This window comes from Schistocerca gregaria, chromosome 5, assembly GCF_023897955.1.
Source record: "Schistocerca gregaria isolate iqSchGreg1 chromosome 5, iqSchGreg1.2, whole genome shotgun sequence".
Classification (NCBI taxonomy): Eukaryota; Metazoa; Arthropoda; class Insecta; order Orthoptera; family Acrididae; genus Schistocerca; species Schistocerca gregaria.
Genome location: NC_064924.1, coordinates 373,639,927 through 373,666,765, shown reverse-complemented (window position 1 = coordinate 373,666,765; position 26,839 = coordinate 373,639,927). Strand labels below are relative to the sequence as shown.

The window sequence follows — 26,839 nt, the reverse complement described above, 5'->3', positions numbered from 1 at the left end:
TTAAGCTCAGTCTGAGTAAACAATTTGGGCTCTAGACTTTCTGTATTATAATGTAATTCATCATCGTCTGGTTCATGTAAATCAGACTGTACATCGGAAAGTACTTCTGTTGGAATAGAATTTAAATCATCTGCTGGTTCAGGAACCGGCAAATCTACACCATGCCCTACTGGTCGGATGGCAGATAGGAGTTTAGGGTAGCTTGTTACCTTCTTGTTTTTTGAATTATGACCAGTAATATCAACACTGCAAAAGTAGCAATCATTAGAATGATTTCTTGGCTCCCTCCATATCATAGGAACAGCAAATCTAAAGGTTTTTTTCTCATTTTAGACCATTTCCTCAGCTCCTCAACACACACACATAACATACCTTATGTGGTGCCTAAGATTTATCTTGATCATCAAGTTTAGATCCAAAGTATGATAGGTAAACCTTTTTCACAAAGTCTGTAATGTTTCTTTGATGTTTTTTAAATCACTAATTCACCACAAATATAACAAAAACTGTCAGCAGAGTTTTTATAACCACGATTAGACATTGTACTTAGCACATCTGCAGGAAATGGGAAAGTGAGGTTAGATTGACAGTAAACAAAACACCATCTGTTAACACAAAAATAATTGACCTTTTTCTTTTGCTGGCAAATGTTTTTTCAGCAGTGCTGCCAACATCATCTACATTCATGACACCACCTTTTTACATTATTTTAACTGTATAAAAGCTGCGAAATTCTTTAAAAAATCGATTAATTTAATAAATTTAGCTGTAAAATGTGAAGTAATTGTGGGCAATAAATTTTTAAGTATCAGATTTGGATTTCCCACCATAAAAAACATATGAATTAGGTATTTTCAGCAAAAACGTTTTTCCATCATTGGTCTGTGTTATTGATATCCCATTTTATCTTTGGTATTCTTCTACATAACTCCATTTCAAAATTTTCAATTCTCTTCTTGTCTGCACTGTTTTTACACCATGTCTCACTTCTGTACAAGGCTACACTCCATATAAATGCATTCAGAACAGATTTCCTAACAATTCAATTTATATTTCATGTTAACACATTTCTCTTTTTTCAGAAACATTTTTGTGCTGTTGCCTGTCTGCATTTGATATCCTGTGATTTTATTAATATTCTTTGGCCATTATTATCAGGTATTTTTTGATACCCCATTACCTAATCTATTTCCCTCAGATTCATCTAATTTAATTCAACTACATTCCTTATCTTCATTTTACCTATTTTCAAGACATTATCCATGTCCCTCTACTGTTCTTTCAAATCCTTTCCTGTCTCTGGCAGAATCACAGTGTCACCGACAGATCTCCAGATTTATTTGTTTCCTCTTCAACTTTGATACACTTCCCAAATTTTTCCTCGATTTCCTTTACTGCTTGCTCAGTGTACAGATTGAATAACATCAAGGAGAATCTACAACCATGCCTCATTCCTTTCTCAGCTGTTGCTTTCCTTTTGTTTCATCCTTGATACTTCGAGAATTACAAAGAGTGTAATCCAGTCCACATTGTCAAAAGATTTTTTATTTATCTCAAATTGCCTTTCTTCAGGTTATCTTCTAAAATAAGTAATGGAGTCAGTATTGCTTTGACTGTTCCTACATTTCTCAGGAAATCAAATGGATCTTCCTTGATGTAAGACTCTACCAGCTTTCCCATTCTTCTGTAAATAATGCATGTCTTATTTTACAACCAAGACTTATTAAACTGATGGTTTTGAAATATTCACACGTGGCAGCACGTGCCTTCTTTGAAAGAGGAATTATTACGAAACTTCCTGGCAGATTAAAACTGTGTGCCCGACCGAGACTCGAACTCGGGACCTTTGCCTTTTGCGGGCAAGTGCTCTACCAAATGAGCTACCAAAGCACGACTCACACCCGGTACTCACAGCTTTACTTCTGCCAGTATCTCGTCTCGTACCTTCCAAACTTTACAGAAGCTCTTCTGCAAACCTTGCAGAACTAGCACTCCTGAAAGAAAGGATATAGCGGAGACATGGCTTAGCCACAGCCTGGGAGCTGGAATAATTGTAGGAATTATTACGTTCATAAAGTCTCAGGGCATTTCAGCTGCATCATATATCTTGCATACCAGGTGGACTACTTATGTCATGGTTGGCTCTCCCAAGGATCTCAGTACTTCTGATGGACTTTTGTCTATTCCAGGGGCCTTGTTTCAGTTTAGATATTTCGCTGCTCTGTAAGATTTTTCTCACAATATCTATCTCTCATCTCATCTTTGTCTTCTTCCTCTTCTCTTTCTACAATATTGCCGTAAAGTTTGTTTCCCTTGTATAGACTCTCTATATATTCCTTCCACCTTTCCAGCCATTACCTCTCTGCTTAGTACGGGTTTTCTACCTGAACTGTTAATATTCATACAAGTGCTTCTATTGCGTCCAAAGACCTCTTCAATTTTCTTACAATGACACCTATCGTTTTCTCAGTCACACGTGCTTCTTCAGCCTTGGATTTTTCAAGTAACCAATCCTGCTTTGACATTTTGTACTTCTTGTCTATCTCATTTTCATTTGATATGTTAAACAGCCAGGGGCGCCAACTTATAAAAAATGTTGGGGTCCCCCATTCTGGGGATCTTGCCGTAGGAAATTTTCTAAATTGTAGGTGAAAAATAGTGAATTTTAAAGTTTTTTTAGCATTTCAGAGTCATATGATCAACATTAGAATCCCGAAATCTGGACCCTTGATATCTCGACACTATGGGAAACTCAACAAGTCTGACACATTTTTTGTCTTTGAAAAAAGAAACAAAGCATAAACACGCACAGTATTTTTGTAAAAAGCTAAATTAATTTACAGAAATAATAATGCTTATAGACTATTACAGAGCAGTGATTAGCTCTGAAAAGACTGAAATTATATTTAAATAAATCCTAACTTATCATTAAATGAATAAAATCTAAAATATTGCTGTTGCACAGTAATAGCAATTTGATTAATAAGGGAAATAGCTAATTTAAGCTTACTTTATAAGGCTCCGCAACCATTAAATAAAAACAATATCTCAAAGTTAATGCTTTAATACAGTTCATAAAGTTGATACAGTATGCCTAATACTTTCAGACAAAAAGTATGTAAATAGCGGGTTTTAATTGGGTCTTACACCCTAAAAATATTTATGTATTTGAAAACAACTAATACAGTATGATAGTAATACAGTACTAAACTAGTACTAATATTTTGAAACTGAAAATTTAACATTATATATGTATTTAATTCTCTATTTTATAAAGATTTTTAATATTGCTCTAAATGCTTGTATTAGGGCTAAGGTTTCTTTAAAAAGGTGCAAATGTCGACGATCTGACTGGATTACTGAATGCAAAGTCGTTGATGACTGGTCGGATATCCAATTCGCCCAAAACATCTCAGTGGGAATGAAGAACAGCTAAGTTGTTCAATCACTTCTGTCGGATTGTTGATCGGAGATATGACTTCAGACATCGAAGGGCACTAAATGATCATTCTGTAGTTGCTGTCGTAATTGGAACTACTTAGAGAAGCTTAATGCACTTCCCTACTTCACATAACATTTCTCCAACTGCAGGCTCTTGTGTAATGTAATTTCTTACTTCATGCATGTTTTTTTAAGACCAGTTGTTTTTTATTAGCGATATTGGCTAACATATTCAAGTGTAAGCATAGTCTCTCAGTGTCTAGGTCATTTTTAAAAAACTCGGTTGATTTTTCCAAATTTATTTCACCTCTGTTTACTAATAGCAAGCACTCTTGTTCAACTGCAATGACCTGTGTGTGTCCAGTTGAAGCAAACCGCTCAGTAATTCAAGATTGCACCATTTCACAAACTTTAATGTAAATAACTTTTTAGTATTACTTTGGGGTTTTGAAAGTGTGCTGAGTTTGTTGTTTTCATACTTCTTTGGTATATTTCGATTCCATTGAAGCAAAAGATCGTCAGCTTGTGAAGGTTTTTCTTTTAAACACAATTCCCAAAAGTGTTCAAAACTATCACGCCTTCCATTAAATATACAAATCAAGCCCTCATGTATTTTTTCCTTTGACAGTATGAATGAAACTTGCTTGTGAATCAAAGAATCGCTAGTTCCGTCAAGCATAAGAGAAAAATGTTCAGTCTTCTTGATTGAAGCCAATACCTTTCTCAACATAGACTTTCCTAGTGCATCAATGATCTCATTTTGAATATCATGAGACATGCACTTATACCCTGAGTGCCCTAAACAATCTTTAAACTTGGGTACGTCATTCTTTCAGAGTTTCAACAATTGAGTTTACATCGTTGTGCCCTCTAATTGCTAGTCCTTGTCGGCATAGAAATTGCACGGTAGTAAAAATGGTGACAAGAGCTAAATGGCCTTTCTTCATATCACTATCTAACTGTTCATTCAATTGGGCTGCCACACTTCGGTTAGTGATAGAATTTAGTTTCAGAACACCTCCTTTATGCATAAACGTATATTTTCATGAAGACAGAATTTTTCCAAAGCCTTTTTCCAGTAAGAAAACCCTACAAACATAAATGCATTTTTTTTTTAAGAAAATTGTAATAGATTTTTAGCATCTGCCTCTTTGCGGGTTTTGCAATAAATTTTTTCGGTAGATGCTTCATATGCTAGTCGTGGATATACGATCAACCAAGACCTCTGAAATGATCTTCCCTTATCAGATTGTTGAGGTTTTGGCTGTGAACGGTTCTTGTCTGAAGATGATGAAGCAATTGACAACACAGTAATTGTTGGAGCTTGACATGCAGTATCATCATCTGCCAAGTGTGCTTTTTTGGTAACAAATTTATCCATTGCAAACTTAAGTCACAATACCCTAAGAAACTAAAGTAAATGAATGAATTAAACTCATACAAAATAGTCCACTAGATACTGAAGTCAGAACACTAAACATGTCTGCAGCATGCAATGAACAAAACTATCCACACTGAATGACTGCAACAGCAGGGTGGGCTTTATATAGCCACAGATTCGTAATGACTCGAAGCATCAAGGCGAACTGAGGCGCAGGGTTCCAGGTGCTTTTGCTCCCATTCTTTTGATGTCGCCGTGGCCTCAGTGCTGGGCCGCCGGTGCCAGACTTTACCCAAAGGTTACTGCACCGGGACAAATTCTTTAAGTAAGCCCCGAGCACCGTAACACTATTGTGATTCACATCACTCGTTTTCACGTAACCTACTCACTACCACAATAATTGTTTGTTTTAACTTATTACTGAATGTATTTTGAAAGATAACTATCGCGTAACAAAGAAATTCCAATGTAATTTTGTGATTTTACAAATCATAATATAACTTATAATTTTCTAAAAATTATTGGGCGGGGGGGGGGGGGGGGGGAGGAGGAGTTGCTCGGCCCCATGGAGTCGGTGCCTGTGTGAACAGCAGAATAATTGTAAACATGATTGTTTCTGGCTTGAGGGGTCTCTTTTAGATATGCTTAAGGCATATATCTTCGTAATCTTGCCATCAAATACGAAAAATCACAATTTTTTTCTGACAGTTGTGAAGTATTGCAGAAGCAGAACATACATACACAAATTCAGTAATCTTATTATTATCACATTTTATGCAGATAGTATGTGCTTGTGAGTAGCTAGTTGAAAATGTCACTTGGTATTTACATGTCAAGTGGTTCAAGTGCATAATTTTGAATTGCTTATCATAGGTCTTTACAGTGCAGTCTACTGTTCAGAAAATGAAATGTTTGAATGTGCATATCTCATCTTTCTTTAAAGAAATGTGATTAACTTGTGACGTGTGGATTACCTTTACTCTTAACAACATCTTCTAACATAGTTTTAGATTCTTGTACGCCTAAAGCTAGTTACTGAACTGTGTTAACAATGCTTTGCCCTTCATCATTGATAGTACGTTACATGGTACAGTTGATGATAATGTGTAAGGTTGCAATAACATCCAGTTCACTACCTGTATAACTTCAGGCAGGGGGAATTTACCTTCATGGTCTCGGAGGTTATTGAATTTAGCATATGTTAAAATTCATGAGTAAGTAAGAAACACATTTTTGTTTTCTCCATAAAAATTCCTGCCGTGAGATACAGGCCCCCAAAGATGACACTGCGGACACCATTTTGAAGACCCAAATTTCATAAATTTTTTTAAAATGCTGTGTCTCTGTAACAGTCCTAGATATTTTGTTAGAGTTTTTTTTATGAAAGATAATTGCTTTATGATTACAATGATATCCTCTGGTTGGCCATATCTGTCAAAGTTCTTTTACTGTTAGCTTTTGATTTTTTTAAATTTATAGTATTGTTTTTTTCCAGAACTGCCAATCCAAAAAAAATTGAATTTTTTTCTGTTAATTAGCATCATGTAATACTATATTCTCTGCAAAGGAGAGCTTCCACTTTTAACTTGGATATATTTTATTTTATTTTATTTTATTTTATTTTATTTTTTTTTTTTTTTTTACTTTAAAGGGTAATGTATGTCTTCACTGAAGTTTTTTCTCACTAATTTCTTTGTTACAATGTTTATTTCTATTGTCTTTGTTGCAGTTATTTCTTTTCAGTTTCATTGTTGCATATATTTCGGAGTTTCTTTCTCGTGGTTGTCCATTGTAGCTTTCTGTACTGTAATTGTTCAGTGCCAATTGTCAGAGACAGCAAAGCACTTGGAAGAGCAGTTGAATGGAATGGATAGCGTCTTGAAAGGAGGATATAAGATGAACATCAACAAAAGCAAAATGAGGATAATGGAATGTAGTCGGATTAAGTCGGGTGATGCTGAGGGAATTAGATTAGGAAATGAGACACTTAAAGTAGTAAAGGAGTTTTGCTATTTGGAAAGCAAAATAACTGATCATGGTCGAAGTAGAGAGGATATAAAATGTAGACTGGCAATGGCAAGGAAAGTGTTTCTGAAGAACAGGAATTTGTTAACATCGAGTATAGATTTAAGTGTCAGGAAGTCGTTTCTGAAAGGATTTGTATGGGATGTAGCCATGTATGGAAGTAAAACATGGACGATAAATAGTTTGGACAAGTAGAGAATAGAAGCTTTCGAAATGTGGTGCTACAGAAGAATGCTGAAGATTAGATGGGTAGATCACATAACTAATGAGGAGGTATTGAATAGGATTGGGAAGAAGAGAAGTTTGTGGCACAACTTGACGAGAAGAAGGGATCGGTTGGTAGGACATGTTTTGAGGCATCCAGGGATCACCAGTTTAGTATTGGAGGGCAGCGTGGAGGGTAAAAATCGTAGGAGGAGACCAAGAGATGAATACACTGAGCAGATTCAGAAGGATGTAGGTTGCAGTAGGTACTGGGAGATGAAGAAGCTTGCACAGGATAGAGTAGCATGGAGAGCTGCATCAAACCAGTCTCAGGACTGAAGACCACAACAACAACAACAATTTATTTACCGAAGAGGCTTCTAAGAAATCTGAGACCATCTAGTGAGTTCTGTGTTTTCATTAGGAATTTGCCAGTTTACACAGCTGCAGTGTGTTTTGTGAAAACGACTGTTTGAAGTGTCTTCTGACTGGGGCCACAGGAGAGTGAAGTATGCTGACTATTTTCATATCCATAAGAGTGTGATGTACAAGACAAACAGAAAAAACAGACTTTGTTCAGGTTGGGAATAAGTGTTCTCATTTGAAGACTCTGTTTCATAGTGAAGATGTTTCCAGTGATTACTTTTTGTTTTCTAAATGTTTTGACAGAATAAGAACAATGATAGTATCTGAATAAGGTGAAGCCTCCCATGGTGCAGCTGATGCAGATTTAAAGAATTAAATACCCTGAATCAGTCAACTGCAGAGGTAGGTTTTAGTCCAGTTACGAAACGTGGTCAGTGAGGTCGAACCATAAGCTCTATGCATCAAGAAAGTGCAGAGAAATTGCTAAAGCTATGGATGAATACACTACAGCAAAACTGATCACACTCTTCAAAGTAGAAATTTCATCTGCAGAAGAAAATGAACCAAACCATTCATGCACCTCTTGCCAGGAATTTTTCACAAGTATCAATTCAGCCGTTTTTGAACAGCGAAAAGGTGCAAGTTTTAACTATTATTCCAGTGAAGCTTTCAAAGAAAGCAATTTTGAACCACGTTCCATCAGTATCAAAGTACATGGTAGACAAATAAAGATATGGGAGGTCTGTAAAAGGAGTCTTTGGAAGACCAGATCCCTATTACGGTCATCCTGTAGAAACAGCTCAAGCTCTAATAGTGCACCCATTTTATCTAGAAGATAAATGGGACTGTTCTCGCCACAGTGCCAACAAAAAAGACACTCTAACAGTAACAGTTGAAGGTCATAATGGTCAAAATTTTGTCAAAGTGAAGAGGTACATGACTAGCGGTATTAAAGAGACATTTGCAATTTGTAAGAGCAACTATACAACTTTCCATATTGGAAGATCAAAATTTTATGCACTGTGATGGGTAGGACTGTCTTTACAGACACTTGACCTGGAAGACGTAGCAGATAACTCTGCAGAAATTACATTTGCAACATGGGAGGGAAATAAACTAATTAAGAAAACTGTTGTCTTTGACAGTTTCATTGATGAACTTGGTAAATGGTCAGTGAAAGCAATAACACACCAGAATCTGAAGAAATTGCGACAGCAACACATTGCAGAAGTGAAAGGGTGACTACAGGCTGAAGAACTGTGTTTAGTGCTTCACTGTGATTTTGCTGAGAAGTGGTATGTAATTCTCCCACAAGAAGTACAAGGGTATGATTGGAGTAATGACCAGGTTTCAATTTTTACAGGAGTGATATATTTTCAAAACCAGACCACAAGTGTTTCAGTCATTAGTGATGACACAGGACATGACTCAGCACATGCTTGGATAGCACTGCGCAAAATTCTTCAACTGCAAACAGGTGAAGAGAAGATCATCATTATTTCTAATGGTGCTCATAGTCATTTTAGAAATTGTTGCCTGCTGTTTGAACTGAGTAAATTGCTTGTGCCAACTGACTGAGTATACAATGCTACTGGTCACGGGAAGAGGCCTTGTGATGGTGTAGGATGCCTGCTGAAGCACCATGCTACAAAACATAATCTTTCCAGACCAAATACAGCTGTGATTCAGAATGCTGAGAATTTTACAAGAGTCGTGAAATCTTGCACATCCACAGCCCTCACTCTTTTGTCCAAAGAGGAAGTTGAAGAATTTCGTGAGCAGAAAAAAGAAGAATGGTCCAAACAAACTACTCCTGTGAAAGGAGTTCAGAAGACACATTTTTGGACTCAAAGTGATGGGCGAACTCATATTGCACACACTTTAAAGAGCAAGAAAGAAGAAATTTCGTTCGCTCGGCCAACACCTCAGAAACAGCAGGATAATATCCACATTCAGAACCTGAGGGGGGGGGGGGGGGGGGGGGGATGTTTGTGGCATGTGTGTATGACTGTGACTCATGGATTGCAGAGATTATAGAAACTGTAGTGAACTTTATGCTACCACATGGACCATATTGGTTCAACAGGAAGGCATCTCACTAAATGAAAGGAAGATACTTGAAGCTGTGAACACTGAACACATTTTTAGTTCATTGACCCATTAATTTCTGTACAAAACAGAGTGCATAGAAGTTGTATAAATTGAAACCTTTAAGTCTTTGGACCTTTCACATACATTTTAGAACCATTTAAAATGCTTGAAAACTGAGTCTCTTACTCATCTTTCAAAACTAAAATTATGTTAAATAAGTCGTGGTTTTCCTGGTACTGCACACTGCAGAATTTGAATCCATGCCAGACGTCTTGGACGTTGAAGACCCATAGAGGTCTTGGCACCATCGCGCCGTAAGCTGTGGCGGCGTGCGCCTCCTGACCCGCTTTTAGTGTGAGGGTGCCACAGTTGAACACGTGGTCTCAGCGGCCAATAGCAGTGCCTCCAATAGCATACTTAAGCACTGGCCTCTTGCTCAGCCAGTCAGTCTAATCTCGTTTACATTGGTTTACACCTCGCTTTGTGCTAGACTGCTTACTTCCTGGTTTGTGTACGAGTGGATGTGTTTGTTTCCTTGTGACTCTGTTGTTCGGTCTTGTGTATTCACTCTGTCCTTTGTTGGTCATGTCCGTCCTCTTCCGTTGTGTTGTTGTTAGTGGGCCCCACCACACTTTCCGTCATTGCTACCCTGCGATCGTCCTGGTCGCAGTTACAACAGTTTTGATTTTTATGAGCCTGTTATATGATAATGTAATAAAACAGGTTATACATATGGCAAAAATTTCAATTGTTTATAAAACCTGGTCAGCCTAAAAGTGAAAGCTCTCCTTTTCAGAGAATGTAGAACTGTATGGTACGAATCAACAGAAAAATATCAAAGTTTTATGGATTGGCATTTTTCAAAGAAAAAAAATCCCTAAATTATTAAAAAAAGTTCAGAGCGCTGTAGTAGAAGAACTCTGACATAAAAGTCCAAATTGAGGATTTCTTTGTAATCATAAAGCAATTAGCTTTCAAATAAAAAAAAGCTAACAACATATCTAGAACTGTTATAAAAAAATGTCCAAAATTCACTTCTTCAAAATGGTATGCAAAGTGTCATCTTTGGAGTGCTGTATCTCAGAGCAGAATTTTTTTTGGAGAAAACAGAAAAATACGTGTTCGTTACTTTGTCCTTCATTTTAACATATACTAAATTCAATAACATCCAGGACTATGAAGGTAAGGTTTTTTCCTATCCTGCCTGAATTGATATGGACTATGCCTGGAGCTAAAATTTCTGTCATAAGTGATGTTAAAGAGGAAGTGATTTAAATTGCAATGTATCAGCTCAGAATAGAAGATCTAATAAAACATTGTTTTAAGATATCACTAATAAACCAACTGGATACCAGAATTGTGAAAAGATAGGCTGAAAGCTATGAACTCCACTAAAATAATACTTCAAAGATCTTCATGTGTGCAGTAGATTTACACATTTGCTTTGAGAACAACAATTCATTTTATTTTTATTTCTTATAATTTGTAAATGTATTGTTATATATGTAGTGAGCAAAGCTGAATTGTATTTGTACCTGACTGCTGTCTCTTACAGTGCCGAGGCCAATTCTGATGCGGCAGTTAGTGATCATTTGCCACTATGAAGAAGCGATCTGCAATTCATTTAATCTTATTTGCTGCATTAGTTTTGCTTGCAGCCCAGTTAAGCCTTCTTGCAATACTATTATATCCACACAGTAAAAGGAAGACAGACTACAGCAGAGACATTCAGATTATTTCTAATATTACAGCACAGTTGCAATTGCAGCTTATCATCATTGATAAAATAATTCTAGATAATATCAGTGGCAGTAAGAAGTCTTCAGATACTGGATGCACATGGTGTACCGAAGATAGGATTGTATCTTTTGCAACACTGTTTAGAGAACTGAAGAACATCGTGAGTATTCTTTTGCTGTTTTCATCCATAGTTAATCATTCTTGTAAACAAAGAAAATGTAATATTTGTGGATATTACTATATTAGTTTATTTTATACATCCTACTGAATAGTATCTACATGAATTAACACAAATGAAAGTTGCTGTTGTCTCCAGTCCTGAGACTGGTTTGATGCAGCTCTCCATGCTACTCTATCCTTTGCAAACTGCTTCATCTCCTAGTACTTTCTGCAACCTAAATCCTTCTGAATCTGCTTAGTGTATTCATCTCTTGGTCTCCCTATACGATTTTTACACTCCCTGCTGCCCTCCAATGCTAAATTTGTGATCCCTTGATGCCTCAGAACATGCCCTACCAACCGGTCCCTTCTTCTTGTTGAGTTGTGCCACAAACTCCTCTTCTCTATTCCTATTCTATTCAATACCTCCTCATTAGTTATGTGATCTACCCATCTAATCTTCAGCATTCTTCTGTAGCACCACATTTCAAAAGCTTCTATTCTCTTCTTGTCCAAACTATTTATCGTCCATGTTTCACTTCGATATGTGGCTGCACTCCATACAAATACTTTTAGAAACGACTTCCTGACACTTAAATCTATACTCGATGTTAACAAATTTCTCTTCTTCAGAACGCTTTCCTTCCCATTGCCAGTCTACATTATGTATCCTCCTACTTCGACCATGATCAGTTATTTTGCTTCCCAAATGGCAAAACTCCTTTACTACTTTAAGTGTCTCATTTCCTAATCTAATTCCCTCAGCATCACCTGACTTAATTCGACTACATTCCATTATCCTCATTTTGCTTTTGTTGATGTTCATCTTATATCCTCCTTTCGAGACACTGTCCATTCCGTTCAACTGCTCTTCCAAGTCCTTTGCTGTCTCTGACAGAATTACAATGTCATCGGCAAACCTCAACGTTTTTATTTCATCTCCATGGACTTTAATACCTACTCTGAATTTTTCTTTTGTTGCATTTACTGCATGCTCCATATAGAGATTGAATAACATCGGGGACAGGCTAAAACCCTGTCTCGCTCCCTTCCCAACCACTGCTTCCCTTTCATGCCCCTCGACTCTTATAACATCTGGTTTCTGTACAAATTATAAATAGCCTTTCGCTCCCTGTATTTTATCCCTGCCACCTTCAGAATTTGAAAGAGAGTATTCCAGTCAACATTGTCAAAAGCTTTCTCCAAGTCTACAAATGATAGAAATGTAGGTTTGCCTTTCCTTAATCTATTTTCTAAGATAAGTCATAGGGTCAGTATTGCCTCACATGTTCCAACATTTCTGCGGAATCCAAACTGATCTTCGCCGAGGTTGGCTTCTACCAGTTTTTCCATTCATCTGTAAAGAATTCACGTTAGTATTTTGCAGCTGTGACTTATTAAACTGATAGTTTGGTAATTTTCACATCTGTCAACACCAGCTTTCTTTGGAATTGGAATTATTATATTCTTCTTGAAGTTTGCTCACCAGATGGTAGAGTTTTGTCAGGACTGGCTCTCCCAAGGCTATCAATAGTTCTAATGGAATGTTGTCTACTCCCGGGGCCTTGCTTCTACTCTGGTCCCTCAGTGCTCTGTCAAACTCTTCACGCAGTATCGTATCTCCCATTTCAACTTCATCTACATCTGCTTCCATTTCCATTATATTGTCCTCAAGTACATCGCCTTTGTATAGACCTTCTATATACTCCTTCCAGCTTTCTGCTTTCCCTTCTTTGCTTAGAACTGGGTTTCCATCTGAGCTCTTGATATTCATACAAGTGGTTCTCTTTTCTCCAAAGGTCTCTTTAATTTTCCTGTAGGCAGTATCTATCATACCCCTAGTGAGATAAGCCTCTACATCCTTCCATTTTTCCTCTATCCATCCCTGCTTAGCCATTTTACACTTCCTGTCAATGTCATTTTTGAGATGTTTGTATTCCTTTTTGCCTGCTTCATTTACTGCGTTTTTATATTTTCTCCTTTCATCAATTAAATTCAATATTTCTTCAGTTACCCAAGGATTTCTACTAGCTCTCGTCTTTTAACCTACTTGATCCTCTGCTGCCTTCACTACTTCATCCCTCAGAGCTACCCATTCTTCTTCTACTGTATTTCTTTCCCCCATTCCTGTAAATTGTTCCCTTATGCTCTCCCTGAAACTCTGTACAACCTCTGGCTTAGTCAGTTTATCCAGGTCCCATCTCCTTAAATTACCAGCTTTTTGCAGTTACTCCAGTTTTAATCTACAAATCATAACCAATAGATTGTGGTCAGAGTCCACCTCTGCTCCTAGAAATGTCTTACAGTTTAAAACCTGGTTCCTAAATCTCTGTCTTACCATTATATAATCTATCTGATACCTTCTAGTATCTCCAGGATTCTTCCATGTATTCAACCTTATTTTATGATTCTTGAACCAAGTGTTAGCTATGATTAAGTTATGCTCTGTGCAAAATCCTACCAGACGGCTTCCTCTTTCATTTCTTCCCCCCAGTCCTTAATAACGTACTACATTTCCTTCTCTCCCTTTTCCCACTCTCGAATTCCAGTCACTCATGACTATTAAATTTTCGTAGAAACAAATAATGATGGGTAAACACTAGTAAGTAACAATGTATTGGTGCTTAAATGTGAATTCTTTGTCTGAGTTTTTGTTACATCTCTTCCTTCTTTACCTTTGATATATTGTTTACCATTGCCATGCTTTTAACTTACCATATTTTCAAAACTTGCCTGATGATATTTCATTGCTGAATTATTTATTATGCTGTGCTGCAGTGCTATACACTGAGTGCGGATAGTGGTGACTCTCTTGCCTAATCATTTGAAGCTCTTATGTTCTTTCATCATTTTTTCTACGATGTGTTGCTGAAAGCTAATAAACACTTCAGCTTTTGTTTGTGTGTGTGTGTGTGTGTGTGTGTGTGTGTGTGTGTGTGTGTGTGTGTGTGTGTAGGGTTTTGTGATATCTGATAAGTGGACAACTTTTTCTATCTGTGTTGCTCTGTTTGATCAAGGCATAACACAGTGTCTGAAGAAATTTCAGATTAACAACCTACAGTATGTTCATAAAGTTGCCCAAGGTTGAATTTTTTGTGATATTCATTATCTCTTTCAACAAGCAATGGGTTAGTCACTTCAGACTTGGTTTAACAAAATGAAACCATTAAGTATGGAAAGACACACCGCTCCTTAGATTATATGCCACTACACACCCATATTTCATGGATTGCAAAACCCATGAACTTCATCAAATAAGATTTTTAAGTGCTCACTCAGTTGCGTATGGTGTGCTGTGTAGCAGTTTGCAACTAACAGTAAAGATGGACGGTTACTATAAAGTAAAGTTGTGCAGCATGAACGGCTGGGAGACCGCGATTGCAGGTCTACCGGCAAAATTGGAAGATTTTTCCCTATCCTGTGTGCCCTTGGTCACCTTTCCTTTGTGAAGTATGAGAGCTGCATGTGGAAGTGTACATGTACATGCATTGCCTAATATAATACTTTATTTCTTGTATTCAAACATAATTATTCAGTTACTGTCTTGGAAGTGATTGTTTGTTTTATCTGTGTTCCAGGAAGTTTTGGTTAGAAGGGCTGAAGATGAAGGTTTCAAGACAGTTGTATTTCACAATGTGCATCCAGTAGAGAAACTGCCGACTGGCGATTCTGACATCCCAGTGTGCGTTTTCTTGAAGCACAAGGTGTTGATCCAGTTAGTTTTATTCCATGACCGTGAAGCAAATTTTTGGTGGCACGGGAGTATTCACAGTGACCCAGATGCTCTTCATCAATTGTTTAGTCTTGGAGTCAACGAAGGCTTTAGTTTTATGAATCATGAAGGTGCTTATGACAAATTTGTGACGGAAAAACTTGACTTACATGGTACTGCATTCTACGTGCCAAAGAATATTCCAGACTTTCTACATGATTCATTAAACTCTCGTTTTATTGAATGCAGACATCAAAGTGCTCATCAGTTTTATCAGAAGTATGGAAAAGATAAATCACACGAGGCCTTGAGATTTTCACATAGAGCATGGAAGCTTTTATCGCGAACTAAAACAATACTTGATTCAATAGGAGTTAGATTTTGGCTGAGCAGTGGTACATGTCTTGGTGAGTCAAAAATAGATTAATTTACTAAATTAAAAGTTCAGTATAGATTGAAAGTGGAATACAGAAGAATAATACTTACATCCTAGCCGTTGAATGCTGCAATAAATAATTTTATATCTGTTGTCACCTAATACTCCTGTATATCTGTGTGTACTTGTTCTCATGGAAAACACTTTGTTATTTGTCCTGTCATTTCTGCAATTCATCTGAAGAAACATCTTGTTCCAAAAGCCCATGATTAAATATCTTCTTAAAGTCTTACATTTGTGCCAACTCTATTTCTCTTGTTTGAATTTGACAATGAATGAGTACTCTTCTTTCTCTTTTTCCTTCTTGTCGTCAGTAAAAGGGCATTCAGATAAATGTTTTAAGAAATTCAGTGCTGTGGAAATACTATCAGTGAGCTGCCACTTCAGTGGAATCCAACAACTGTTAGTTAGTTTACTGTAACTGATCCATACTTAAAATTAATGATATGATATCATTAATTTGAACCCAACAATTACATTTGTTATTGTCACTGATTCATACTTTATTGTGAAAAGGAAAGCTGCTGCTGCTCATCATATAGCAGAGATGCTGAATTGCAGGTGGTCACAACAAAAGACTGTCACAAATATAGCTTTTGGTCAGTAAGGCCTTCATCAAAATTAGACGACACACACACACACACACACACACACACACACACACACACACACACACACACACACACTTGACTGCAGCCTCAGGCCACTGAGGCCTCAGTTGCTTGAGACTGCAGTTGTGTGTGTGAGTTGCATTTGCATGAGTATGTATGTATGTGTTTGTCGTAAAATTTTGATGAAGCCCTTACTGGCCAAAAGCTATATTTGTGACAGTCTTTTTGTTGTGCCTATCTGTGACTCAGTATCTCCACTACATGGTGAGTGCAACTTCCCTCTTCTCAATATTGTTACATTCCATCCTGGATTTGCTTGATCCACACTTAGTTTGTTTAGGTGACATAATTATGGCCAGTTGAAATACAAATACTTCATTTAAACCCATGAATGAATTTTCTTTCATCTCTTTAGATAGTGCTCCATTTATAATGACGCAGTTTGTTAATAAATGCGACCTTTTTAAGTTACACCTCACAATAGTATCATGAATGTATCAATCTAAGTAATCATAATCAGTATTAACTTTTAGATATTCGCGCTAAAAATAGGAAAAGAATATATGGTAGAAGTCACTATTGGTCAAGCCTCACACATTGAGCACTAAAATTTGAGCTATGATGTGTAAGTTGTATCAGTTCATTATACAGGGTGGTCGATTGATTGCGACCGAGCCAAATATCTCACGAAATAAGTGTCAAACGAAAAAACTACAAAGAACGAAACTTGTCTAGTTTGAAGGGGGAAACCAGATGGCGCTATGATTGGCCCACTAGATGGTGCTGCCATAGGTCAAACAGGTATCAACTGCGTTTTTTAAAATAGGAACCCCCATTTTTCATTACATATTTATGTAGTACGTAAAGAAATATGAATGTTTTAGTTGGACTACTTTTTTGATGTTTGTGATAGATGGCGCTGTAATAGTCACAAACATATGGCTCACAATTTTAGACGAACAGTTGGTAGCTGGTAGGTTCTTTAAATTAAAATACAGAACGAAGGTACGTTTGCACATTTTATTTCGGCTGTTCCAATGGGATACATGTACCTTTGTGAACTTATCATTTCTGAGAATGCATGCTGCTTCAGCGTGATTACCTGTAAATACCATATTTATGCAATATATGCTCAAAATGATGTCTGTCAACCTCAGTGCATTTGGCAATACGTGTAACGACATTCCTCTCAACAGCTTGTAGTTTGCCTTCCGTAATGTTCGCACATACATTGATAATGCGCTTACGCATGTTGTCAGGTGTTGTCGGTGGATCACGATAGCAAATTTCCTTCAACTTTCCCCACAGAAGGAAATCCGGGGACGTCAGATCCGGTGAACGTCCGGGCCATGGTATGCTGCTTCGACGACCAATCCAGCTGTCGTGAAATATGCTATTCAATACCACTTCAACCAAACGCGAGCTATATGCTGGACATCCATTGTGCTGGAAGTACATCGCCATTCTGTCATGCAGTGAAACATCTTGTAGTAACATCAGTAGAACATTACATAGGAAATCAGCATACATTGCACCATTTAGATTGCCATCGATCTAATAGGGGCCAGTTATCCTTCCTCCCATAATGCCTCACCATACATTAACCCACCAAGGTCGCTGATGTTCCACTTGTCGCAGCCATCGTGGATTTTCCGATGCCCAATAGTGCATATTATGCCGGTTTACGTTACTGCTGTTGGTGAATGACACTTCGTCGCCAAATAGAATGTGTGCAGAAAATCTGTCATCGTCCCGTAATTTCTCTTGTGCCCAGTGACAGAACTGTACACGACGTTCAAAGTTGTTGCAATGCAATTTCTGGTGCATAGAAATATGGTATCGGTGGAATCGATGTTGATGTAGCATTCTCAACACCAACGTTTTTGAGATTGCTGATTCTCGCGCAGTTTGCCTGCTAATGATATGCAGATTAGTTGCGACAACAGCTGAACGTACTTGGGCATCATCATTTGTTGCAGGTCGTGGTTGACGTTTCAAATGTGGCTGAACACTTCCTATATCCTTAAATAATATAAACAGTCCATTTTAACATGGGTAATGTATCACTAAGTGAATACTGTCCACAGTGGCGGAATGTTACGTGATACCATGTACTTATATGTTTGTGACTATTACAGTGCCATCTATCACAAAACGAAAAAAATGGTCCAGGTGAAACATTCATATTTCTTTACGTACTACACGAATATGTAATAAAAAATGGGGGTTCCTATTTAAGAAAACACAGTTGATATCCGTTTGACCTATGGCAGCGCCATCTGGTTTCCCCCTCCAAGCTAGGCGAGTTTCGTTCTTTGTAGTGTTTTTGTTTGATGCTTATTTCATGAGATATTTGGCCCAGTCACTATCAATGGACCACCCTGTATATATTTTTTCTTTTATTTGGGTGATTAAGAGTCATCCTGGACATTGTTTCTCAAGTATGTGTGAATGTTTCTGCTTTCAGAAGACTTAAGGAGATGATGATTGATTTTCTGTTGTTCTTTAGAATGTTAATTTGTTTGTAAATTACTAATCAGAACTGCATGATTATTTTGAGTAATTTTGTAAAATAAAGTTAATGGTTCAATAGTAGTAATATAGTGATGATGATGATGATGATGATGATGATGATGATGATGATGATGATGATGATGATTTTTCAGAAGAGTGAGATGCTGTTTCGTAGCAGTTCATGTTGGCAATATTAATGCTGGAACTGAAATATTTATTTATAGACCCATTAATCTGCTGGTGGTGTAACAGCATTGTTACACCTAGATTAAAACTAGAAAACAAAAATTTAATTAAGGTTAAATATTCCAATGCCTCACTGGGTTTCCTTGAATCTAATCAAGAAATGAAGTATTTCAATTTCTGTGCTGTTGTTACACAAGATTTATTTGAACAGGACATGGTACACAGATGTAAGTAAAATACAATTGTGTGAACAACCCATTAATAAAACACACACACACACACACACATACACACACACACCACATCACCACATAAGTGGTAATTGCTAATACAAGATGCGCGGTGCGACCTGGATGCTTTCCTGCCCCAGTCAGGCTGATGAGCTCTTTCGTCAGCCATTAAAAAAATGACATAGCTGAAGTGGACAATGGTACCAGAAACTGTGGAGCAATGGTGTTACAATCTTATAAACATGACCCTGCATAGAACATGCCCATTAGAACTGTCATCATAGTGATGGTGCAGTACTTATGTCATGATTTTCTCCAGTTATTTTAAAATTATTATTATTATTTTCATGCTAATTCATGATTTTTGTTTCTGGTTTTTAGGCCAACATCAGTTCATAAGATTTCCCAACATGTTTGTACAATAGTTGCACTTAATTTTCAGAGATTATGAAGTTTAAATATACTTCTTCTATTTTGCTGGTTATGTAGTTGTTGACAGAGACAGTATACACTTACAAGGGGAAGGTCAGGGGTGTACCTGTCTATCACAGTTTGAATGCTATTGATATTGACCTTGCTGGTCAATTTAATAAACAGCAGTTAATTGGAGGTCCGAATGTATTTCGTGGACTACATCTGAACTTTACCTGTGATGTACAGGCATTGTTTGGAGATAGTACTTGGCTCACACTTGCTTTTATGTGGGGCAATCAAGCAGATTATGGTGGCCTTGAAGCTTTTCCTGATGCTAACATTCTGACTTGGAAGACATGGAGTATTTCAGAGACTACAGGACTGTTGGCTAAACAGCCCTATGGTACTCTAGTTCCAAGCATGCCATTTGTTTTGAGTACTAGGAAGAAGAAGAAATTAAATGCTGATGAATACCTCTTTATATGGGCCAAAGTTGGTAATGGCAATTGTAAAATAAAGATCAACGGTGATTGTATGAAGAATGTTATGCAGCAAGGGTGTATTGGGGGTAGTGTGGCCTGGCATTCATTCAGTCATTTGAACTGACCTAGTCAACATATTATAGAGGGACCTACAGTTCGAAGTGGGCTTCACACCATGCCACAACTAGACACTTTTTATGTTAACAATTCATTGCCAGAGGTGAAATATACACTGCCAGAAAAATTCCTTGGATCACCTGAGGTTTGAACTCTGGAACTAGTAATTAGATTCGTACATACTTTATGGTCAACTTGTGTGTGTTGGCTGTTTCTTATTTTTGCTATAACATACAACAGAAATATGATTGATAGCAGTATTAACACTGCCCGTATTGTAGAACCTCTGAATCTCCCCATAAAAATGTTGTGATTATTGATAATTGCAGTATTAGCCAGCCCAATAAAGAAATTTACCTTTGCTTTAATGGTTCACAGGCATCATGTCTGACAGTGTTGTGGAAGCTGCACAAAATTTCAATGAGACAGCTGCTTACTATCTTCCGCTGCCGCAAGGTGTGTTTCTGCAGTGGCTCACCAGTATGTAAGTTGGCTCAATAGAAAAGTACAGGTGCCTAGGGGTGGGGCTATAACATCATCATAGACAAATCATAGATCACAACGACATTCATTGCAGAGAAACGGGGTACAGTCTTTTTGTGCATGATGTGGGAAAAGGGTGGCCACAAATTGTGGCCCAGCTCGCGCGCGGGTAGTGTGTTGGTGCCCAGTTTGAGAGCGCAAACTCCAATTCCCCTTCTGGTTATGCGGTTTCGTTTATCTATGGCCAATGATACCTCAGTGTACCACAAATGGTGGTTCTCATACCATGCTGGGTTGAAATCCTTTCACAGTTAATCAGGTCATTACTTATACGTATTTTGACTACTGCTTAATGATCGAGTACCAGTACATGGACGCAGGTGAAAGGATTTTTGTCTCTCTATATTTTATGCCATGTCCCATGTCAAGACAGTATTCAGTCATAGCAGACTTGTCTGGCTGATCTAATGTGGTGTGCTGTCAATGTTCAGAACTTCTATCCTTAACAGGACAACACACCTTAGTCTCCTGAGACCTAGGTTGTCTTTAACAGAACACAGCATCACTTGCACTTGTGCTGGAGGGCAAAAGACATATTTTATTTGATGTTTCTTGAACAGCCTATTGATGTTAAAGTACACACCAGCAAAATAGGGTAGAAAACCATCCTCGTGGAGTTGTCCATTTTTTTCTGACTGTTCTTGAGGTTTAGTGTGTTAAGGTTAAATCTGTTTACCAGAGTACCTGTTTTGTACAAACACAAAGCAAAGATAGCTAAGCTCTGCTGATAAGCTTCCTGCATCTGAGATAACTAAAGCTCTACGATGGGTGATGGCAGCTTATAGTTCATAGATAAAGGTCAGTGTGAGTTGGTTCATGAGACACGCTGTGACCAGCTTACTCACGGAGGCTGGAGTCCCTCCATTATGGATCAGGTGCCAACAACAGCTTGTCAGTGTGCTGCACATGTTCACAGCTCCATTAAGTATCCAAACTACCGTCTCCTCTTTCTAAACATGGAAACTCATCTCCTGGAATGACAGCCCAGATCAGGGATTACGATCAAAGTCCACATCCAGTGCCTCCTCTCTGAATTCCCATTGTTTCCTCTACTACTTTTCGTCCAGGCCCACTCACAAACACCTCCGTGGTGTGCCCCTCTGGGGTTCAGGAGTAGTTCATAGTGATGGCTCGATGGTTGATCACGTAGGCTTTGCTTGTACTTGTGCAGGACATACTGACGTGTGCTCCTTGCCATATGGCTGTAATGTTTGCAGTGCGGAGATGGTTGCCATCTCTCATGCTCTTCTGCCAGTATTACCCTCGCCATCCTTGGTCAGAGGTATCAAGGATTCTTTGTATGCCCTTGAACAATGTGGAAGCTCAGTGACCTTCATCTGGACCCTGGTCCACCTTGTATCCTAGGGAAGGAACTCGCTGATAGCTCAGCCAAACTTATTACCAGTAAGCTGACTGTTGAGATTGGTATTCCGGAAACAGACCTCCATTTGGTATTATGCCATCAAGTTTTAGGTATCTGGAATATAAATGGCTCAGTGTTTCTTCACTGAACTAACTAGGGGTGATGAAGAAGATTACGAATGTGTGGAGGTCGTCCATGCCCATGCAGGCCTCTTGGAAGGACTCTACTATCCTTTGCCAGCTTCGCATCAGCCATATTCAGCTGACTCATGGTCACCTCCTGCAATGCGAGGCCCACCCCACTGTCATTGTGGTTCCCATTTGACTGTGGTCAACACTTATGTTGACTGTCCTAAACCAGCTACCCGCTGTGGACTCTTAATCTCCCTGATACGCTACCCATGGTGTTAGGAGACGAGACCTCAGTGGCTGTCTTAGTTGTATGTTTTATTCGTGAAGGGGGTTTTAGCCACTCTCCTTAAAGGAGGGCCACTTAAACATATTGTCCCGTTGGGGGATTGGCAGAACACTGTTGCCTCCTCTGCTGAGACCAGGCTGCGGCTATCTGGGCTTGGTGGTCCATCTCAACCCGCACCCTACCTGGTCTCTTACTTTTCCTTTCCCCCCTCCTGCTTGGGCTGTTCAACTTGTTTGTCTTATGTCTATCTGTGTTTCTGTTGCCCTGCCCATGTTGCTAGTTTCTTTTAGGCATTTTCTGACTGGGGTTCTCTGGTAAGACCGAGTGAGGTGGCATAAATGGTTCAAACTGGCATCCGGCCATCTTGATTTAGGTTTTCCATGATTTCCCTAAATCACTTCAGGCAAATGCTGGAATGGTTACTTTGAATGGGCACGGCCGACTTCCTTCCCTGTCCTTCCCTAATCCGATGGGACTGATGACCTCGCTGTTTGATCCTCTCCCCCAAATCAACCATCCAATCTCTGATAAGTGGTGGGCGCGAGGGCTGTATATGACCCCATTGCATTCTTCTTTCGGGAACTTCAGGCTGCTTCCTAGACAGCACACTTTACTTGCCATTTTTCCTACATCCCCCCTTTTTTCTTCTTCTTCTTCTTCTTCTTCTTCTTCTTCCCCTCTCTCTCTGTCTCTCTCTCTCTCTCTCTCTCTCTCTCTCTCTCTCTCTCTCTCTCTCTCTCTATATATATATATATATATATATATCCCAGCGCCTTACCTAGCCTTCGTCTACATTTGGTAGACTTTGAGGTTTTCTTCCCCTGGGTTTTGCGTGGTAGGCTATCTCTGATGTACAGTCATGTAGGCCTGTCTGTTCACAAAAAAAGGGCCTGATGATCTAGTACTTTGGTCCCTTTAATCATCCGACCAACCAACCAACTAACCAACACTGTGACCCAAGCAACCATCTTCTTTTCTGCAGACCAAGCCATCCAAGAATGGAAGGTTTCCATTTTTGTCCACTTATATGGTGAAGCAAGTACTCGGTTGGAGAGTGTTTAGGTGTTCGAGAAATGGAGGAAGCATTGCTGTCCCATGTGGCCATACTACAAAGATGTCGTCCACATATATCCAGAAACATTTAGATTTCAACACTGCTGACTGTAGTGTCTTTTCCTCGAAGTCTTCCATGAAAAGATTAACCTACTACGGGAGGCAAAGAGCTACCCATAGCAGCACCATCAGTTTGAGCTAAGTAGGTGCTAAGTTGGAGGAGGACATCTTACTTCCACTCAAACAAGTGCTTACCTTGAGTTAATTTTATTTAATGAACAATATTTTGAGCAAACTAATGGGGTTCTTATGAGTAGCCCCTGTTCCCCATAGTAGCTAACCTTTTTATGGAAGACTTTGAGGAAAATGCACTTCAGTCAGTGGCGTTGAAATCTAAATGTTTCTGGAGATATGTGAACGACATCTTTGTAGTATGGCCACATGAGGCCGCTACGCTTCCTGTATTTCTGGAATACCTAAACTTCCTCCATTCAAATGTTTGCTTCACCATGGAAGTGAAGAAAAATTGAGACCTCACATTCTTATATGTCTTGGTTCTCAGAAAAGAAGTTGGTTCCTCGGGTTACAGTGTGTTTCGTGTACCAACGCAGTGACCTATATCTTCAAGCTATGAATGCCCTTTGTCCATCTCAGTGCAGTGGCATATTACAGACTGTTATTCATAGGGCTAGAGTTATCTTAGATGCAGGGAGCTTATAAGCAGAGCTTAGCCATCTTCACTTTGTGTTTGTACAAACAGATACTCTGATAAACAGTTTTGTAATGCATTTCAAGTTTCACACAGTAAACTTCAAGAACAGCTAGAAGAAACAGAAAACTTCACAAGGATAGTTTTTCTACCCGATTTTGATGGCGTGTCCTTTACGATCATCAGGCTGTTCGAGAATCAAGTAAAATGTGTCTTCTGCCCTCCAGCACAAGTGCAAACAATGCCGGGTTCTGTTAAAGGCAACCTAAGTCTTAGGAGACTAAGGATATATGAAATCCCAAGCCAGTCCAGGAAGGTATACATTGGCCAGACATTTTGCAATGTTAAGGATAGATGCGCTGAACGAAGACATCACACCAGATTGGATCAGCCTGAAAAGTCTGCTGTGGCTGAATATTGACTTGACACTGAACATAGCACAGACTACAGAGAGACAAAGATCCTTTCATCCACTTCCTCATACTGGTGCTCCACCATTAAAGCAGCAATCAAAATATGTGTATGTAATGACCTGATTAACAGTGATACATGAATTCAACTCAGCAAGGCATGGGAACTAGAATTGACAGCACTAAAGTACTGTTGGCCATAGACGAACAAATCCATGTCAGCACAGGCAGGGCAGCAGAGATTCCACACTTAAACTGGACACCAACACGCTGTTCATATGTGTGCTGAGCTGCGATTTGTGGGTACGCTTTTCTCACATCACACATGCAAAGATCCTGGATCGTTTCTCTACACTGAATATTGCTGTGCTCTATGATTTGTCTGTGGTGCTGTCATAGTCTCATCTCTTGGCACCTGCGCATATACAACGAGCCACAGTATATATTAGCAAGCCATTGCAGCTACACATCAGTATGCACCAGAAGATGGCTAGTAGCTGTCTTGTTGAATGACGTCCCTGAACCAATGGAGCAGTTATAATATCAGGAAGGTCTCAAAAAGGACACATTTACCTTCATTTGACATTTATGTTCTAAAATCCTGTTGTGCCACATAATGTATATTTGCTCCTAGAATGTATTTCATGTGAATTTCCCTCTTGAAGATACTGAAGCTCGCATGCATAGCCAGTATCTCTCTCTCTCTCTCTCTCTCTCTCTCTCTCTCTCTCTCACACACACACACACACACACACACACACACACACACACACACACACCAAGAAGCAGCTGAGGGTTCAGGCATGCATTACACACACACACACACACACACACACACACACACACACACACACACACACACACACACACCTCAAGAAGCAGCTGAGGGTTCAGGCATGCATTTTACATTGGAGATGTGGCTGGATATGCACAAAGAAGTGGAGTACAGGTCTTGATAGCATAGTAGACTTCGTAACCTTGTAGATGACAATGCGTGGGTCCCTCCTGCTGAAATGTTATCACAGATAGAAAAGAGATCATTAGTATTTAGAGGATAATGTTGCTAACTTGATGAAAGTCATTTTTATTTCCATGTTTATACATGAGATTCTATCAAAACATTCAGATTTATGAAAGATTGTCTGCTACTAGTCACTTTGCAATGGTTGGTTGTGTCCTGTACTACTAGTTTATGGTGTGTGCACTCATCTTCATGCACACTACAGAAACTGTGGTTCACTTAAAACTTCAGGTTTTTGTACCAGCGTTTTGTGTTTTATTAATTTTAAATTATTATTTTTGCACGTAACTAACTGAAAGCCAAAAACTAGTGGGACAATGTAAGATTACTGTGGCAGTTTGGAAAGGAACTTTCAGACATTGAAGGCACAAACCAAGATTCCAACATTCTGCAAACTTTTCGACAAAATTTAAAAATCACTAAAGGCTTAATCCAGTTTTTAAGCCATTGGCAGGTGATACTTGCGGGCATATATGTAAATCAACATCAAGTCTGATCAAACCGCTTTTCAGTTTTGTGAACTTATGCATCAGTAGACATATTAAAGCACTTAAAGTAGTAGACCTGTACATCTTGAGGCTATATCTGCATTACAGTCTAAAACTTAGTCCACTGTGTGTGATATGAACAAGGTAATACATGAACTACATAAAATAACTCAAGAATTTACCAACACTTGTGGGAATGTAATCAACTGGACACTAAGAAAATCCCAACCTGTTACTAAATAAATATTAAAGCTACAACTTTTAAGTTACTTGGTAATATAATTTCATGTGACTTTGACACTCTAGCAATGGACTATCTTTTGTATTACAGCATTGTAGAACTCTAACTCCTTAACCATGAGTCAAGGGCATTTTGAAGCTCCTCACTCTGCGCAAACTGCCGTGTAGATCGTCATTTTTTCAAGTTGGGGGAAGTGCGATGATCACTGGGAGCCAAATCAGCATTCTATGTAGGATATTCTAATGATTCCCATTTGCAACTTTTCAAGAATTCACAAATTTTTGTGTTGGTTAATGCCTGCCACGATGAACAGCACATTGTTCCTGGCTGTGCCAAATGGCGAACACTGACAGCCACATATAACTTTAAATTCTGAGTATGTTTTAGTGACCACTGTTTTGACAACACAGAATAGCTACATCAGTTGCTGGTTTTGCTGGCCAGCAAAGGTATGCTGCTGGCAGTCTGACAAAGCAGCAGCTGGT

At 38.6% G+C, this 26,839-nt stretch overlaps 1 protein-coding gene across 3 annotated transcripts in view; it reads left to right on the top strand.

The window, feature by feature from the left end:
• The window catches only part of LOC126272656 (ribitol-5-phosphate transferase FKTN-like), a 101,639-nt gene that overhangs the window by 27,574 nt on the left and 47,226 nt on the right, over nucleotides 1-26,839 (top strand). For all 3 annotated transcript variants that reach the window (XM_049975665.1, XM_049975664.1, XM_049975663.1), the window contains exons 2-3: nucleotides 11,064-11,408; nucleotides 14,986-15,526. In XM_049975665.1, coding sequence (XP_049831622.1) covers nucleotides 11,109-11,408; nucleotides 14,986-15,526 — 841 coding nt within the window. In that variant the 5' untranslated portion in view covers nucleotides 11,064-11,108. The remainder of the gene's footprint in view (nucleotides 1-11,063; nucleotides 11,409-14,985; nucleotides 15,527-26,839) is intronic.